The 19,102-nt window shown below is 39.1% G+C and overlaps 1 protein-coding gene across 1 annotated transcript in view; it reads right to left on the reverse strand.

The window, feature by feature from the left end:
- The window catches only part of EDNRA (endothelin receptor type A), a 30,138-nt gene extending 12,290 nt beyond the window's left edge, over positions 1 to 17,848 (reverse strand). Inside the window, exons 1-3 of the mRNA XM_082281894.1 lie at positions 17,785 to 17,848; positions 14,477 to 14,984; positions 2,870 to 2,997 (exon numbers count right to left, since the gene is read on the reverse strand). Of these exons, the coding sequence (XP_082138020.1) occupies positions 2,870 to 2,997; positions 14,477 to 14,878 (530 nt within the window). The 5' untranslated portion in view covers positions 14,879 to 14,984; positions 17,785 to 17,848. The remainder of the gene's footprint in view (positions 1 to 2,869; positions 2,998 to 14,476; positions 14,985 to 17,784) is intronic.
- Between the last annotated feature and the right edge of the window lie 1,254 nt (positions 17,849 to 19,102).

Genomic DNA, 19,102 nt, shown 5'->3' on the forward strand with positions numbered 1-19,102 from the left:
TGACATAAAATACATACATAATGCATTGCATTTAATTCCTCACTCTAAAATATGTTGAGATTTGTCTAACCTTCGTTTTTTTCAGTTTATTTCCCTCTTGTCTCCAATCTTGTCTAAACTATTCACTTTTTTTTCCAGGTCACTTCCTGTTCTCTGTTTAATGGTGTGGCTCCTCTTCTCTCTCCCCATTTCCTTATTGACTGCTCATGTATGTGCTGGCAACTTGTATACATACATACGATGAACTATTTTGCACTCTTACCTAGTTATAACATGCTTAAAGCATTTATTTCAGAAGGACATCTTGTCTGGATCTGAGAACATCAGTAAGTGCTTTTGTTTTCCTATTCCTTTTAGCTGCATTGGAAAATTAGATGTTCAAATGGCCCCATAATATAACATGTTTCTGTTGTGCAAGTATCATCAGCCCTTTGTAAGAGTGAAAAGCAATGCAGGAAACATAAGAGACAAGATCAAGCACATAAGAAGCAATCACTGTCAAGATGAGTGCCAGTATAGTTTCTAACTGTTCCTGCTGTTGATGATACTGAACTGTTCTGCTTTGTTAATAGAGACCACAGCTGTTCTTCATTTTATGCAAATGTCTTAATACAATGAAGCTCTTAGGGTTTTATTTTAGTGGCAAAATCTCAACTTGTCTCATAAACTTACTGGAAGTTGGTCCACATAAAAATATCTACCTTAGAATTAGTGTTCTATGCATTATGCTATGCAGAGGGGGCAAGAAGAGGGTGTGTACACATGAAATGAGATCCATATCTTCACTTTTCTTCTTCAACCCTTTTCTTAATCAAGATCATTATGGCCAAGACATAAGCAAGAGTAAAAACTCAGGCAGGGCAATATCTTTCCTCTTAGTCACACTCAGGGACTGTTTTGCAAAAGAGTCACACTATCGTCACCATCATGACCTAGAGTTTAAAAATGCCTGAGGGGCATCTGAGGCAAATGTGAGCTTCCTCGGAAGGGTGAATGGCTGGCTTTCTGTCAGCCTCTTAAAACTCTCTCCACATGTGAGTGGCCATTGTTCTCCTTGGGCACGCACAGTTAAACCTTAGTACTCTGTCAGGGCAAGTCACTCGAGGGCAGTAGTAATGAGGGGAGTTTCACAATAGAATGTAGTTAGCACAGGGAACCATCCTGATAGCAAAAAAAAAAAAAAAAATCCTGCTCTAAATTAAGGCTGTAGTCTGCAACAGGGACAGAGTCAACAATGACCAAAACTATGGGTAAAGTTTCTGGGTTCACTGTAACAATTGACTCCCTCTTTTTCTGTGTCATAGAATGCAATATATAGACACCCAAAATAGTCATAAACAAGATAGTTTTCAGGAGCTTTTTTAAGCAAGAGTTAACTCGCCTATAGACCAGAAACAGTCCAGCTGTGACAGCACACTATTTCATATTTACTCATTTTCCATTCTAAAAAGCAACCATTAGCTGATGTGGAATTTTGTAGTAATGTGAAAATGCAGCTTCCAGTGCCCAGCCTGGAGCTTTCATGGTGATTGAACCTAGATTCGGTTCCTGTTAGCCAATATCAGAGTCTGGCTCTATACATCAGTTTTCTAACACTCATCCTCTGCAGCCACTTACTAGAGTAGCAACAGATGATGAAGAATATGTCCTCAGCAAAGTGTCTAAGCTACGGGAGGAAATTAAATAGTCTGAGTCTGATCCCATACAAGATTTTATACTCAAATGGAAACAACATTTGGTTGTTGTGAGGATTAGCAAATCAGTCCTTGTAAAAATGTGCATGCATCTGCAAAAAGGTAACTTCAGCTGAGTTACTTCCAATTTATAAAAATGTATATAACAGTGGAACTTCATCTAGTGAAACTGCAGTTGTCAGGAGTTATCTAATAAACTGTCTGTTTCATGTGCTTGATCTATGATTTATTCCTTAGAGTAGTTCATGGGATTTTATTTAGTGGTGGGCAGATATTGTTTGAGAAATGGAATTCTTTTTGTAGTTCTCAGACTCAAAACATGGAAGTAGAACAGTTGCCTGTATTACATTTTTTTGTTTGTTTCTGGCATTGGCTAATGAGGTAAGGAACTAATGCAGTAAGGAGCTGTATTTCAGGTATGGATACTACTAAGTGACTTATCCACTGCAAAGCTTGTACATTAGCTTCTTCAGTAAAGCCAAACCAAGATTAATTTTAAAGCTTCTTTGCATCCCTGTACTAATACACATAGTGCATTTTATTTAGTAGTATTTTCTGTATATCAGAGGTACTCATATTTTGGAGTAGAACACGATCAAGTAACTCAAGACATAAAACCAACTTTTACAGAATTCAAGTGTTCATCTGCTATTGCATTTTATGTATGAAGGAAAAATAGCAGAGGCATTAATTTTCAAACTATCAAAGCAAGTTTCCAACTTCCAGTGTTTTTCAGTAGAGCTCTGTTAGTTTTAAAAGTTATCAAAATAAAACCTTGTTTATTGTCCATAGGCAGTGAGTTAAAAAACGAATTTTTAAGGCTAAAGATTATGATCTTGTTCAAATACAAAACAAACACAAGTTCGTATGAAAGAAGGAAGTTTGAATACTGAGTCAAATCCCAATAAATTTTTGTCTGGTAAAGGAAGTTGAAATAATGCTTTACTAGAGCTTTTAAATACCTTTAAAAAATATGTAAAGTCCGTTAGTCCAAGGACTTAATATTATACTTTGAGCCACAGATGTGGTGCTTGGTGATAGCCAGAATATAAAAGACCAGAATTTAATTATATCTATATTGTAATCTGCCTGTTAAGAAGACCATGCTGAGTGCTCACAGATTTAGGAAAACTGCACATGCAAGAACAATGTCAAAAGACTAAAACATACTGTACCTGTCCACACTAAGGGCACACAGGTTAAGGACTGTGATTCCCACTGATGCCTTCTGGATGAAGGGAAGGAATTTGCAAAGAAACTGTCCAAATTCTGTATTTCCAAAAGGCCAGTTCTGAGCAAGGAGCTAAAGAGAAGATACAAAGTAATCAGAATATTTAAACAGTAGCCCAACAAGTACATCACAATGTCTTAGACACAGCCATTGTAACCTTGAATTCTCCATACCTAAAGTGTATTCTTAATACTACGTGAATCTGGGAAGTAACTGCTACCATGGAAGCACAGAAGTTGAAAGTTGACCATGTGCTGTTGCAATAGTAATTTGCATTGTTAAGAGTTTTTTTTTTTTAATTACTGTGAATCTGCCAGCAGTACTGAATAATGAAAATCTAACTCAAGCCTGTCATAAATGGTTGCAATTGCCATGTCCCAGAACCAGGCAGTCAAAACATAACTCAGGGTTCACAATGAAATACCACAGAGCCAAGTTCTGATGCGGCACGCAAGTAGATTCTTGTCATCGTAAATGTACCATTGTGTAACTCATGGCAATATTCAGTGCCAGACTCTGAGGAGTGTGAAGAAAACACTGTGCATACATAATTTGTTCCATATTGCATTTTAAAGGACAAGCATGCAAACGGGGGCTGTGCTTCAAGGCAGCAGAAAGGCATCCATTGGAAAGATGTGAGTGACTGAGGTTTTGAGCAGCATTTCCAAGGAGGCATTTCCATAACAAATATTAGTACAGTGATTCATGTGCACAGTTGTGAAGAATTAGCATATAAATAGTAATATTTCTAGCTATACTGTTAAAGCTTTGTCTTTGAACTGAGCTTTGATAGCAAGTACACATACAAAATGCAGGACACAAAATTATTCAGGATACTCAAATCTACAACTGGCTGCAGAGTCACAGATCTCCCTTTACTTGGGCTGACAGTAAAATGATAGATTATATTCAATATAAGTAAGTGTAATAAATGAAAAATTATTGAGTCCATACAAAGTACTGAGCCCTAACTTAGCTATTTTAACTCAAGTAAGGGATACTTCAGCCATCATGAACAGTTCTGCTGAAAAACAAAGTCACTAAACCTTCTCACTCTTGCACTACCATTTTGTTCATCTTCTTCTCTAAGTCTGCTGCTGAGACTTTCTCAGACGTAAGATGTCCATGTTTTGAGAGTTAGCCTTGCAACCACAAGGACTAGAAATATTCTTCAGTAGAAGCTTAGGTCCTGGAACACACTTAACTGGTAAAAGTGGGTGTATTCTAGCTGTAGAATTAGAAAAACAAATTCTGGTTGTATCTTAGGACTGCAGTATTCAAAGTAAACATTTTATTTCTATTTAAATTAGTGTTAAAATGAAGCATGCTAATAATCACTACCTTTAGCAATACAAGTATGAACTGTGGGAAGTTCAAATTCACATCTGTCTTTATCTCAATTAAGGTAGGTGTTGCCTTTCTGGTTTTTCATAGCATGAGTTTTTCAGATAACTTTGCTGTAGATTATGGACATTTATCACAAAATTCTAGATGAGTAGGAATTCATCATCTCCTCATAGTCCTGCTGCGGATTTTTTGCACCCCCTCTGTTTTATAGCCACTCATCACAATGCTGAATTACTTGTGATTTTGTCCCCCACATGATACCTCAAAAATGCTGAAAGCAGCTACACACTCCACATTGCCTGTGTCTCTCTAGGACTATATTAATATTGTCATTTGATTACTTGTATTTTAGGACAGATTTTAGCAACTCACAGCTTTCAGCCAGCTGAGTGCTAAAATTATGGGTCTAACTTATGTGTGCAAGTACCTTTGCTATGGTATCCCAGTTTAGGGCAGTCACATTTGATGAAGGCAAATCCCCCTTTTGCCAGAAGGCTAGGGATTGGATTGCTTGGATTGGTGATTTAACTGTTGCCAGTACCTTCAGTAGCAAAGGTGATAAGTTTGTATCTGTAAGCTCTTGATTAACTCCTCTGATTTTATCTGTATTTATAGACTGAATGAAATACATTGAAATTCTCCAGCAGAATTGTTTTCCAGATAGGTTTGCATAGTGTAACAAATGTTTGCAGAACATCTTTCTACCTTTTGCCTAGAACTCTCATATGAGGTTTTAATTTTTATCAGAAAAAAAGTGTTGAAAAAAGAAGGGATGATCAGAATCCATAGTAATTCAACCATGTGTGGTCACATGGAATTTCAGCTCCAAACTCTTGGCTGGGTTTGGGTAAAATCAGAGTTGTTCTCAGGCTGGGAAGGCTAAATTATAAATGGCACTGCCATGGAAAAGCAGCTCTAGCAGGCTTCTGTCAATCCCCTGTGCCAACCAGAGCCCCAAAACCCATTTATCATTACAGATCACACTTTAAAAGGCAGCTGAAAGCCACCTATTCATTTCAGGGCCCTGACTGTGGCTGTAGCTACACCCAGCAACAGAAACGAACGAGCACTTTGTAGTGACTATGAAACTCTGTTACTACAAGGCAAATATTAGCTTCAAAAAGAAAAGTGTTGTACTTGAAAAAGGTTCACTAACTCATTACGCCTCACGAGGAAGCTTTATCATGCTTCCAGCATGTACGCTTCAACCTCACACCCCAGGAAGCTCTCCTTTTTTGAGATTAAAAGTATTTTATTCCTTTTGTTTTTTACACTTTCCAATAATTGAAGTAATATGAGTACCAAATCATTAGACATTCTTTTCAAGTGAGTTTTAATCAAAATCCCTGGGACCAGAATTAAGGTTTTTTGATTTCAAGATTCACTTTGCAATCATTTCTGTGGGTGTACTCCATTATCACACCACATCAGCCATGCATTCATTACTTCCCCTTGGATCAGGTGCCATGTTTTCTCTTCTGTAGATATTTTTAGTCAGCAAATCTCATCCTGTCTTTGTTTTTAGTAATTTTTGCATCAAAACAAGTCCATTTCCCTCTGTTCTGCCCTAGCATGGTATGGAAATTTCAGAGGGAAATAACACATTTATTTTGTATTAAAAAATGAGCCCAGGAGTTTAATTTAATTAATCCTGATTTACTTACGTGCAATACAAGAACTGGAACTACTGGCTTTGCTCTTTGAGTGCTTTTGCATATTTTAATATCCAAACAAAATTATTATAAAATTCTAGCAAATTGCACTTTCAAGCCTCTAGGATAGAAGAAATCAGACTGATTACTCCTACTTGTGTTCCAGTGCTCCATGAGCTGTTGAAGTGGATTGTGCTTTTGCAAACCCACTTACAAAACCTCTGAGGTTTCAAAATAAGACATGTGGCAAAAGTAACACAGTTTTCCCCTTGTGCTGTTTGCAACTTGGGAGTATTTCATACTGTGGTGCAATTCCTGAGAAAAGAGTGTAGTCAACATGTACTTTTGCACTGAAATCAGAAATCAAGATTGGTCTTTAAAAACTCCGCAAAGTGACCAGACAACCACAGCTTCCTTGAGCATCCTCCCTTCTGTGCTGCTTTATATGGCCTCTCTGCCCTGAGCTGCAGCTGGAGACAAACAAGACATCAGCACTGAGAACATTCCTTTGCAGTGATTTTTAAATGTCACTTCGTTGATTTTATTCTGCTGCTGCTGCTATTTTCTAACCCCCCCTCAGTATGGTAGCTGATGTACAAAACATCAAGTCCCACTGTGCATCCCAGGCAATTTATATATAGTCTGGAAGAGAGAATGTTGTAACCCTACCACATGAGTGTTTGCCAGAGTATGCTCATGTGTACCCACAGTGTTTATCTCGTGCCAGGCTGATACTGTGTGTTTGCAGGCAGATGATGGCCCTGGAGCTCAGCCCAGAAGAGATGGACTTGTTTGGGCGCTGGATATGAACTGGCTCTGAGCTGCTCTATTAAAACTCCTTTGGCTCATCGAGTGCATGTCAGGAGGTCCCCTCTCTCTGCCATGTGGCATTGAGGATGGAAGAAAAAGCTTCATACCTGCCCTTTCATGCTCTGATGTCATTCTAGTGTTCTAGAGACTTCTCTTCCTATATCCACTTGGGACCATTGTTGGACACTCAAGGTCTGCTTCCCAGAAACTGAACTATGTTCCATACACATAGTGCTTGCCCCTCATGCTGCCCTCATACAGGATACTCTCCTGGGTTTCATGTTCCATGATACTCCTGGAACAACTCTGGCACAACCCTGGAAGTCAGCTTCATCCCTGGAAGTTCCATCGTCAGGAACAATAGAAATACTTCCTTTGTTCTGTGACTTAAGTTACACTTGTGCAGTAATGGCAGAAGGGACCAAGGCAGCAGATTTCATCCGTATAGATAAGATCCAGTTGTACAAGTGACCATCATCTCCTAACAGGGGAGCAGGAGTTACAAAACCAGTGTAGTCTGGGATGATTTTCTTTCCTTGCCACATGGCCCAGAATGAAAGACAAGGGAAATTCTTCTGGTTTTGTTAGAGCAGCACATTTGTTTTGCTGGGGTTTATATATATATATATATATATATATATATTTTTTTTTTTTTTTAAGGCTAGCTTCCTCTAGAAGATACTGAGCTGTCTTGATAAAGCTCTGTCTTAAGTTGCGTTCTACAATTATATATGCCCTTGTCTGCTTCAAGGCATGGGCCAGACATGTACCTGGTGATTTGGGTGGAATCCAGGTGATATCTGTCTGAGCACAGAAGTGTCTAAATTCTATACCACTGAGCTGAGTGCATTAAGTGACAAAAGATGATGATTCTGACTGAAATGTCTCACCTACCTCTGATCTGTAAGACTGCTTAGTTAGAAATAAGGATGTATTGAGTCCTCTGCAGTGTTTTTTTGGTTGTGGTGACTCAAACAGGACCCTTCTGTCCTCATGAAGTGTCACAGGATAAGAATTCACCTTTCCCTTCTTCCTGCAACCCATATATCCAGGAGAGATTTGCATTACTGGACAAAGCTCATCCATTTCTTGCTTCACAACTCAGCTGTGCTCCACCACTTTGCAGGAAAGAGGGAAAGCTGTAAGGGTGAAGATGGAACACAGCCTGTCTCTAAATATTCCTTCCCACTGCTGATGTGAAAAACCTCAGATTTTGAAAGGAATGGTGACTAGAGGAAAGCAAAGAGTAGAGGAAAACAAAGAATGAGGGTAGCCTTTATAATGCAGGGCATAAGACCAGTATATTATGGTGAGATGATAGTTCAAGCTTCTGCCAGCTTTGGGATCATTTGTTTATTTCCTTACACTTAGGTTCACAACCCTGGCATGGTAGAGAAAACACGCTATATCTCTTCAGCTTTGCAGGAAATACATTCCTATATTGCTACAACCAAGAAATGTCTTTTTTCCACTTTGGGTGGGTAAAAGACTGACTGGTTTTCTTCTTAGAAAGAAGAAAGGTTGTGTGGGAATGCATGAGAACCATCAAAGGCATTTTTTTCTCTGAATTGCCCTACCAAGGCCTTTTCTGCTATTTTGCTCATCTTAGCCCACCTGGGTAAAGGTGAAGGTAGCAGAGGGTCTCATGCCATTCACTGAATGTTTTTCTCCTGCTTAGGCAGCTGTGGAAGAGAATGTATGGTTTTTACACAAGGGAAAATAGATTCTACTTCAAGAGATCCTGAAAAGTAAGGAAACAAATGCCCTGGTTTTGCAGCAGAACATTCTGTCTCAACTAACTGGAAAAACATCCTACGTTTTAGGTTCTTGTTAAAATGCTTATATTTATTACAAAAATCTGCTTAGCAGTAAGGCATTCCTAAAGACTCTAGGCATCTCCCCTGTGGTATTTTTGCTGTTTACAAAGCAGGATTACTTTCCACGGTGTTGGATATCTTCCCATCCTTCTAGGTAAACTGTTTCTCAAGCTGGGCTGCCCTTCTTCAGGGAAATGAGTTGCAAGGTGTGCTTATGTGCATGGTGATTTGCTGAAAGGAATTTTTTTCAATCCCTGGGCATAATATTGCCTTTGTTACTCTTCCAGCTGTGTTTTCTTTTGTGTGTTGCTAAAAAGAGTGACAGGATTTCTAAGAAGTTACTGCAGAACTGGTAAACCCTGGATATGCGCAATCAAAACAATTCCTTGTTATCTGTAGAGTTCAGATGGTTGAGAAATAAAGACAGCAAACATACTAAAATATTCTCTCAAGCCTAGAATCTCTAAGTACTGTATACTGTTTAAAATCCACACAGCCGAGAGGCAGGCATGAGATGAGGAGCTGAAAATGAGGGAGGAGCTGTGCATTGATAAGAACATACGTCCCACCCCCAAAACACAGCCATGAGTTAAAGGCAGAGTGCATCTTGAACTAAGACCTAGAATATAAAATCTCTTCCTTAACTGCTGCCCTGGTGTGCACATTAAACACACTGTACTAGGAAGCTACAGTTTGTAAATAGAACAGATTCCTGATGGATTTCTTTTCCCTGCTCCATTTTGGGAAGCTTCTGCCTTCAGGACTCAGTGATCAATTCCTGTGCTGCCTCTGGATTTCCGCTATGTTTGGTCACTACATAGAGACATACACCCAAATAATAGGTCCTGCTTGAAGCAGGTTCTATGGATTTCTGCATCACATTGGGCTGCCCATTCATTGCTTCTTTGAAACCCTGATAAGAATTCAATGAAAGCCAGAATGCAGTTGTTGAGGCCTCAGAATTTCCTATTTATGTTGGTACTTCATTGAGAAATACACACTATACATATGAAAAATTCTGCTTTTAAAGAAAGGTTTATTTTCTAAGTGCCCTTAACTTTTTGTGTGCTCTTGGCTTGGCTTTATACTTCTTTGTCACAAAACTATAACTGCTACAGATGCCACTTACTCTATCAGCTACAAGATCAGTGCCAATGTGGTTGATTATCATTCCTGTGTAGCTATAATATTAATCCTGTTGGTGAAGGTGTTCAGATATGCCAAATAATTTTTGATTCAGAAGGGATTGCTCTGACACTTATGCACATGCTCTGATGTTCAAAAATGTCCATGACTAGAAATGCCTTAGCTGAGTCTTCCTTTACTGAAGACAAAACGGATGAACATGTTTGCTTGCTGTTAGCTACTTTCCATATTTAGATTTTTAATGTTCTAGGTAGACTACTCAGATTTAGATGCTGTTGCAACTAAAGTAAGAATGAATACCAATTAACTAACCAAAAATCCCCCTGTTTCACTCAAGGAAACATCTTGAGCTGTCTGAGCAGTGAACACTTGCTTTTTTCCTGGGTAGATGTCTTCCACTTTATACTAGTAAAATAATTAGGAAAATGTTATTAAAGAAACAGGTGAAAAGCTGCCTAATTTGCTTCATCTACTTTATAAACTAATAGTTTAAGGAGTTAAGCATACTCTGATCTAAGGCAATGTAGTTTATGTCAGTCTTATGTAGGCCAGTTCACAAGAAATTTATATGTTCTCTAAAGTGCATGAAACTGGAAGCAGAGACAGCTTGGGACTTCCCAGTAACAGTTAAAACTGAATTTTGCCATTGTAAAGGTGAGAGCCTTGGTCTAGAGTGCTCCAAGCTCCACAAGTTTAGGAAAGAGCAGTGGACAGCAATGTCTGTGGTTGAGTACCTGTTGTTGTTCCTGTTGCTCTGCTAAACTTTAGCTATGAGAGCAGCAGTGGGAATAGCCATGAGGCTGAGCTCAGAGCAGCCAAGGCAGCAGTGGTGCTATGAATATTCTGCTGCTGCCTTTGTACAGCCTTAGGAAACAGTGTAGTGCCTTTATGGAAAGCAGCCCTCTAAAGAAGTTTTCTTGCATTGCATCTGAATGTGTTTGCTAAAAAATGCACACGGTGGTGATGAGTAATGCAGGTGATCAGCAGTTTTCAGTTACGTGCAAATACCACCTGATACAAGAAGAGGAACCTGTCTCTTCTTCAGTGCCTTAACCCTACTTCTACAGCGGCATAAAATATAAAACTTTTATTTTCTGGTCTTCTTTCCTCTGCAGAGAAATAATTCTTACTGATTCTTACGGGGCTTTAGGCTTTGACATCTTGAATGGCTGAGATGGGTGTATTTTGGGAAAAGAGGAAACTATTTGGGTGCGGGTGGTATAAAAATGTGATTGAAAATTAAATTGTCTCAGTTTGGTGTATTAAGGTTGGATTTATAACTGTCACCCCTCCTGTAAAACTCAATTTATTAAGATTTTTAATACTGATTTGATACTTCAAATGGATATATTGTGGTAATTAAATGTAATGGAGCTTTAATACATGCAGAATATCTTCAAAGGACAGTGAATATTACACACATCTCAATCCACTTAACAATAAGGGGAACCCACTATATAATTACAGTAACTGGAGAAAGTAATGGGTGAGGTTTTGAGCCTACTGTACCACAAGGAAAGGTTAAAAATGTCAAACACCTGTGACCACATCTTTAGTTGACATAAATTACATAATTACTTATTTTCCAGCATCATATCTTTGTTAATTGTGTAAATGCATAATAGAATGAAGAAGTAAATTCTTCTGGGATCTTCCACTGCCAGTTACTATAATTTTATAGCTGTGTCTTTCTAAGGATTTGTAAAATGGATTTGAGTATCAGTAGCATTATCTACTTCTCTTTTGAAAGTAGTTTTAAAATAGTTAAGGCTACATTATGTTTCAGGAAGGTGGTTATAACTATTTCTAATACTCAGTTTTAATTACACAGTATTACACATTTTGTTCTATACAATGTGGCCATCTTAACACTGTACTGTTTGTTATTTTAATATGCAGCTGAATTCTTGTTTACTCTAATTCTGTCTTCAGACCTGTTTTGTCCTAAAAATGAAGATCTGACCAAAAAGGTATTAAGTGTTTGACACCACTTGTTATAGAGGATACTAATATATGTTCAACATGAGGCTGACTCTGAAACTAAAAGAATCTTTTAAAATAAAGTTCAGAAGTGTACAAATTACTTTAAAACAAAAATAAAAACACTTGAATTGTTTTTCCTTAAAAGCCTATCACTTCCATTATCCAATCGTGATATTTCCAGTGGCCACCCTTCGTACTGTTACTCAACAAGAGGAGCTGAAAGATGACACCGATTTTAGGATCCCTAGTGGTACAAATAGGAATGGCATTTATTTAGCAAACTTTAAACCCAACTCCTAAGGTAAGCATTACTGAATGGTTCATATGAAAAATGCTTTATAAATAGTAATTGCATTTCTTATCAGAAGTACTAGGGCTCCCTTAAAAATGTTATAAATGCTTCACAATACATGCAGCTAACCTTAGACAAAAAGGTGTTTGTATATGGTAATTTATAAGTAATTTATTTTGAAAGTTAAATCACTGAAAAATAGCTAAAAGTTAGAATTAAGCTTTAAAGGTGATTTTAATTCTGCCTTCTTACATGTGGAAATTGGCAGACATTGATGTCAAGGGGCTGCAGTTTTGTTCATAGCATTTATTTATCCAACACTTCTCTGCAGCACAGAAATAATTTCTCATATAGGCTAAGGAAATTCCATTTGTACAGAGCTAATCAGAACCATATTTCAGCTCATCATATAAGATAGAGCAAGACAAGTGAGCCTATGGAATTCCAGAGAAGCAACAGAAAATTAATAGACAAAAATGTATTGCAAAATAATAAAGAGAATATAAAAAATATTGTTTGTTTCTTTCAACTAAGCTTCTAAAGAATTTTCAGAAGACCATCAAAAGGCAATTCTGAAAGGCAAAATTAATTCCAAATTTTCATTCCTCTTTGTGAAAAGCAGCAGAGCCCTTGAAAGATTAGAAAAAATTGTGTAATAAAAATGCTTGTTCTTTCTAAAACTTGGCTCTGAAAAGAACTCATGCCATTTTTCCTTAAAATTTACTATCAGATATACCATGAGAAGTGAGAATGCTGGCATAGCAATTATCCATAAAGACACAAGGGTAATTTACCAGGGAGGACGCTAATATATCATGGGAGGTGCAGTCATAGAATCACAGAATGGTTTGGGTTGAAAGGGACCTTAAAGATCATCCAGTTCCAACCCCCCAGCCATGGACAGGAACACCTTCCGCTGGACCAGGCTGCTCGGAGCCCCATCCAGCCTGGCCTTGTGCAGGCTCTGAGTCCAGCTAAGAACCCCAGTCCCATGTCCCATTAGGCATTTACCCAGCTATGGAAGACAGGTGAATCCCAAATCAGGCAGAAGCTGATCTTTCTCACCAACTCGTTAATCCAAAATACAGATATCTTATCAACAAGTTGCCATCTTAATTTTCCAGGTGGAGTATTGAAAAGTGTGAACTAGAATTTCCATTAAATCACATCCATAATTATTTACAGTCATCCTAGTGTCAAATTCATATTATATTAAAACCAGATAAAGTTAAAAGACTTATCTGTAATTTTTACAACTGGAAGATCAGAACCAGGTGCTGCATTTCACCATAGAAAATATGCCTCTGTACAAATGTAATCTATGCACACAGAGATAATTTAAATCCATTAATTAATTCAAACTTTATGATCTTGTCCGATGAACACCTGTATTATTAAGCAGTTATGATGCCAATGTTATATAAATGCAAAATGCATCTTTTAAAATCACTGTTTCTTTTATTTTAAAATCCAAATTGAAACCACAGGGCACTAGTTAATATAAAACCATGCATTAAAATGTTTCATTTAAAACACATGTAAATAAAAGTCTTTGGAATCTTTAAGGGCTGAAATTGTGAAGAACATTTTTTCTTAATTATATGACTTAAACTTTTATTTACTAACAGAAACACTTCATGTTTCTGCTGAGAAAAGAAAGAAGTGAAATATCCTATCAGCTATGCACCTGTGTACCATCCATAAAGAGTGAGATACAAGATTACAAAATTATTTGATTACTTTATCAGATAAGTTAATATCAATGAAATATATTTAGAAAAAGCTCAGTTGTGCTCATTCAATCATGTTCTGGCTTGAATTATATTAGTAAATATAAATTGCATTAGAAAAAGCATTGCTTTATGGCTTTGTTCAATTAAAACACCAGGACAGGATAACTTTATACCAGATAAAAGAGTAGATGAGGAGCCTTTTCACACTTTGACAAAACCAGATGAAATTTAATATTTCAGAAGTGGTCTGTGATATAATTGGAATAATTTTGAGACTCTGCTATTAATGAATATTAAATGAAAACCTTAAGGCTCATCTTAACTGACATAAAGTCTCCCTGCAAAGCCATAATATGAAGCCTGCGTATCACAGGGAGTATTTTCTGTAAAAATATGAAGTAAGGATTGGATAATATAAAAATAGCAACTAGTCCATCGAGGAGGAGAACAGTTTATAAAAAGTTCTTCCCTCATAAATTCTTTTGCTAGCTATAGCAGCTATGAGAAATGAAGAGCTCCTGTGAAATTAAATGCCCAAGGCCACACTTTGGTTAAGAGCTATGAGCTACATCATCTTTAATGGGAGATACACTTTTTCTTGATGGAGGTGAGACCTGAGAGCAAGGGTTTTGTTGCAGAACAGAAAGGAGTTGTATTGTTTCCTTAAGTGCACTATTCATTGACAAAAAACCACTAAATAGAGGAGGAAGCACAGAGGAGAGCCAGCGAACCCCTAAGGAACCGCAGTTAGAATGGATCGTGGTATCCTACCTTGTACACGATGATGGGGATATCAATGACAATATAGATAAGGTCTCCCAGTGCCAGGCTGGCTATCAGTGCATTCGGGCCATTCCTCATACACTTGTTCTGGTAAATGATCCTGAGCAGAGTCGCATTCCCAACCATCCCGACGATGAAAATAGCACAGGATACCACGGTGTTAATGTACTTAAAAGTTTCAGCAATCTTAGTCTGCTGGGAGCATTTGACAGTTTGGTTGGACACCGGGGGCTGCATGGTGGTGAGGAGAATGCTGGATTCCATCCCTGAGAAGGTGGAAAGGGGGTTTCCCGAGTCACTCCGATTGGCAACGTCTCTGTCAGAGCTGTCACTGAGGACAAATCCAGGGACCAGAAGCAGTAAGGAAACCTTTAAACACAAGGCTTCCATCCTGAAGTCCCCAACGAGCAAATTCAGTGAGACAAGGGTTTGGGTTTTTTCTTCAGTATTTCAGTGCAGAAGAGATACTTCTCACTTCTTCACCTGCAGAGAGAAACTGTAAGCAAAAAAAAAGAAAAGAAAAGAAAAAAGAAGCACATAATCAGTACAACAGGTAGTCTAACACGTCCTGTTTCTCACTTAGAAGCACATATATATAAACACCTGTTTATACTCACTGTGCTGCTCTGAAATCTACATTACCCCCATTACCTGTCTGACAAAAGACAAACACAAAAAAATCCTTAAGTAAGTGATAGTTTATGCAAATAAATCCCACAAAACCCTTTTAGCTTGAGACAGAATTTGTATAGGGATGGAAAAAATAAGGTGGATGAAATTCTGTTTTAAAATAGAGTCTTGCAGGAAAAGTCGGCCTGCCTTGGAGACTGCTGAATGGTATTGTAGCTAAAATAAGAAGTTATTCTTTTTTCTTCAAAAAAGAAAGGTAACAGCACTGCATTAAAAACTACATGTAATAAATTCATCAAATCTCTGAGTATTTTTGGTATATTGCAACAATTAGTCTTTGTATTATTTTTCTCTGACTTACTACCTGGATTTCAAATTAAGACTGAAAAGACATCTATTTCAAATCAAAATCTGGATCAGATCCAAAATTCCTAAATTTTAGGAGGAAGATTTTATAGTCCTAGGGTAGACCTCTGGCCAGGAAAAACCTTCAAACTTTGTCATTTGGTCCTAAGTGTAATTGCAGCTCATGCTGAGTACTTATCCACAGTGAAGTTAATAATAAAAATTTAAGCTCTTTTAAAGATAAAAACCATTTGACTTAGTGTTCTAAGCAACAACTCATGACATTTCCAGGTAGGGAAGAAAGCATCATAGAATCCTGCCCCAGTAAGTGGGAGTGCCTGTGTGTAACCTGCATTGTAGGTGCTAAACCGCCAGTGAAACCAGGGATGCCACTTAAGTCCATTTTCTTGAAGCCTTGGTTTAGTTTAAGATTCTTTTTTTTTTTTACATGGCTTATATCTGCAAAACAAGACAAAGTGCTGCAGTGTTGACAAAAGAAGAGTAGAAAGTAAAGTATTTATAACTTCCTGATTTCCAGGGACTCGCCTGAAGTATTTGGGAGGATCCTTTTAAATAAATTAATCCTAATTTCATTCCCTATGGGGCTATTAAATCAGAGTTTATAGCAAGACGTTTACCAGAGAAGGAGGGAGAAAATTTACTGATAGTACTTCTGGAGCAGGCACAGTATAAATATTTATTACTATTGCAGGCTTCTGTTGTGTGTGGTCTGTGGAAGTGTGTGTGTACCTCTAAGCAGCAGCAGATGCGATGCTAACCGGAGTATTTCTGTCTGGCATGCAGAGTGCTGCCCCTCACAGACCAGGAATCCACCTTTCAATCCTTTTATTGCTGTATTTGAGATCAGGAACTGACCAACTGGCAGTTCCCATGGGCTTTATTTCAAAGTTTGATGTACTAAATAATAAATCCTTCTTTAATTAAATTAAATGCTGGTTATGATGGTATCTCAGGGCACTTAGCAGCAGCATGGTGTAAGTGTTTTCACTAGAGGTTACTAAATCATACCAGAAACAACAGAGATGTTTGATGTAATTCTTTTCAGGCAAGGATTAATACTTGCATTATTTCCCGACTATGGTTCCGCAATTTACAAATGGGAGAAGTGTATCACTATTAAATGGCTTTCCCAAGTAAATGTGATGGAGCTATGAACAGAACCCACAGCCCTATCTTTTAGTCGTTAGATTAGTTTCCTCCTTACTTTGTGACTTTTTACGTGAAAATGTGATGTATGTGTCATATAAACACGGTAGTAGCGCGGCAGTCACACCACCAGCATGCAGAGCTAGGAACAGCACTGCCAATTACCATCTCTTCTCTCTCCCGGAAGAAACTTTCCCCTAAGAAGCAAAACTAGAAAGTTATTAATAGACTAACTTCTAAGGGTACTTTTAAAATAGATTCCTGACAGCCCTTCATTCCTCTGTGCATACTTTAAAAGTATTTATCTTGTTACAGAATACAACGTGCAACCTGCCTCGTCAGAGTAACACACTGGCATCCCTGATAACTTTCTGTGATAAGGTAATCTAGGATTGTCCTTCTTCACACTCAGCCTGGGTACATGGAGGGTGTGAGGGTGCTCTGTTAATGTGGGAGCCACCCGCCTGTGCTGTGTCTGTGCTCCTGCAGTGCTGCAGAAGCAGCCGCGGATGCAGGGAACTAAATTCCTGACTTGCCTGGAGTATCAAGCCAGAAAAATTCCCATGCCGAGGTTCGCAAGAGACCGTACTAGTGGAAATGAAATTGTTCCAAGTACTAAAGACGAGCTACGACGTTAACAGGGCTTGATCAGTGTAAGGCAGCCGAGATGCGAACCGGAGCAGATGAAGCGGAGCAGGGCAGGAAGGCACTGAAGGGGACAACGCCGGCAATGGGGATTCTCTGGGCTGTTCCCGGCGTGCGCTGCCGGGGAAGCCGCCTGCTGCTCCTTCTCCAAGGCGAGAGGAAGCACGCTCCTTGCACCACCAGCAAAGGATCAATTCCCACGTGCATTGGCAAACCAGTGCTGCCTGCCCTGCAGCCCACAGAGAGCCTCTGGCTCTGTTAAACTTTATGCAGTAACAGTTCCCCCAAGCTGCCGTGTGCCCGTCTCTTGTTCTCCTCCCTTTCTCTCTCTCACACACTCATACCCGCACACAGAGGTGCACCACCGCCACCGAATCCCTCTCCGGGGCGTTCTCAGCGGTGCGGAAGGTGCCCGCGGCTCGGGCCGGGCTATTCCCGAGGTGGCATCGGGATGGGTCTCCCGCAGCATCCCGCGCACTTCCCCCGCCGCGCCTCCCCGCCCGGCTCACCCTCATGCTTGGGGCTGCTGCCGCCGCCGCCGCCTCGGAGAATTTCCTCTGAGTGGCTTTTCCTGGGATAGTCTTACCAGATCCTCCTGCCTGCGTCTGACTGGGTGGAATTGAAAATCTCCACCTCCGCCAAATCAGTGAACGAAAGAGACAGACTGAAGAAGTCGGAGCGTCCCCTCTCCTCTGCCCCCTCCCCCAATTAAAACAAACCTCCAGCCCGAACTGAGCCCCTGCCAATGTTAAACACAAAGGCTGCCTCCCGGGCACAGGGGAACACGGAGCTCTTTAACTCTTTCCTCGCTGAAACTGAGCACAGCTGCTTTGCTGGACTGATCTAAACCCACTGCTGCAGCTGCCTGCTGACGGCACGCAGGATTCTCAGGAAGGGTCTGTATCTGATCCCACCAGACGGCAGAGGAGCCATGAGCAAAACGGGGAAATCTGATTAAATAAATCGCTCTTGCTTTGCATTTGCCCTAGGGTGGGCCAGGATCAGAATCTCTGAGACAATCAGTAAAACTCTATGTGTGAGAGTTTCAAACATGCTGGATCAGTAAATGGAAACTGCTCCTGAGTTAAAGTTTCTTTGATCCATCCAGGACACACCTTGCTGATGCATCTTAATAAGAGTGTGGCATTTTCTGTCATTCCTGTGTTTTCTATTACTGTTCTTCTGTCAAGACAGAGGTGCAAAAAATTTTGTGCAGAAAAAGTGGAAAGTTCATTTATACCTAATGATATTTTCTCACAGTGAGAAAAAATGCAAGTATGTCAGAGGGAGCAGCTTGTACTGGAAAAGGTTTCAAAATCCCTTCATGCTAGCAAGTTTATGAAATTTTGAGTCCTTTGTTGAATCATTTCAGGTTTCTCATTTCCTGGCAAGTTTTCATCTGGTTGTACCACAGAAATTAGTTTCTGAACATATATGGGCTCCTTTTGAATAAAAAAGGGCGATTTTCCTAAATAAGATGCAAAAATATGTCGTCGTGAAACTGCAAAAGCAGAGTGAAAAGAATGATAGAAAATGTGATGCTAGTGGCCTGCAGAATTAAAATATCTGGCACTAAATTGTGTAAGAAAATGTTTTGAACTTGATCAGTTTTGCATAGTTAAAAGTGTGCTTCTGTAGTATGGTTGAAATCATCTGATAAATATTGAACAGGAAAAAACAGCATCTGGATCGGCTGGATTAGCAGTACTTTATTACTTCTGGAAAGTCATCTCAGTTAATTGAAGTGTCAAAACACAGGATCTTTGAAGGAACATACATGTTCAGGCTGAGAATCAAAGGGAGTCTACTGTTTGCAGATCACGTAGA

The sequence above is a fragment of the Coloeus monedula genome (genome assembly GCF_965178545.1).
Source record: "Coloeus monedula genome assembly, chromosome: 5".
NCBI lineage: Eukaryota > Metazoa > Chordata > Aves > Passeriformes > Corvidae > Coloeus > Coloeus monedula.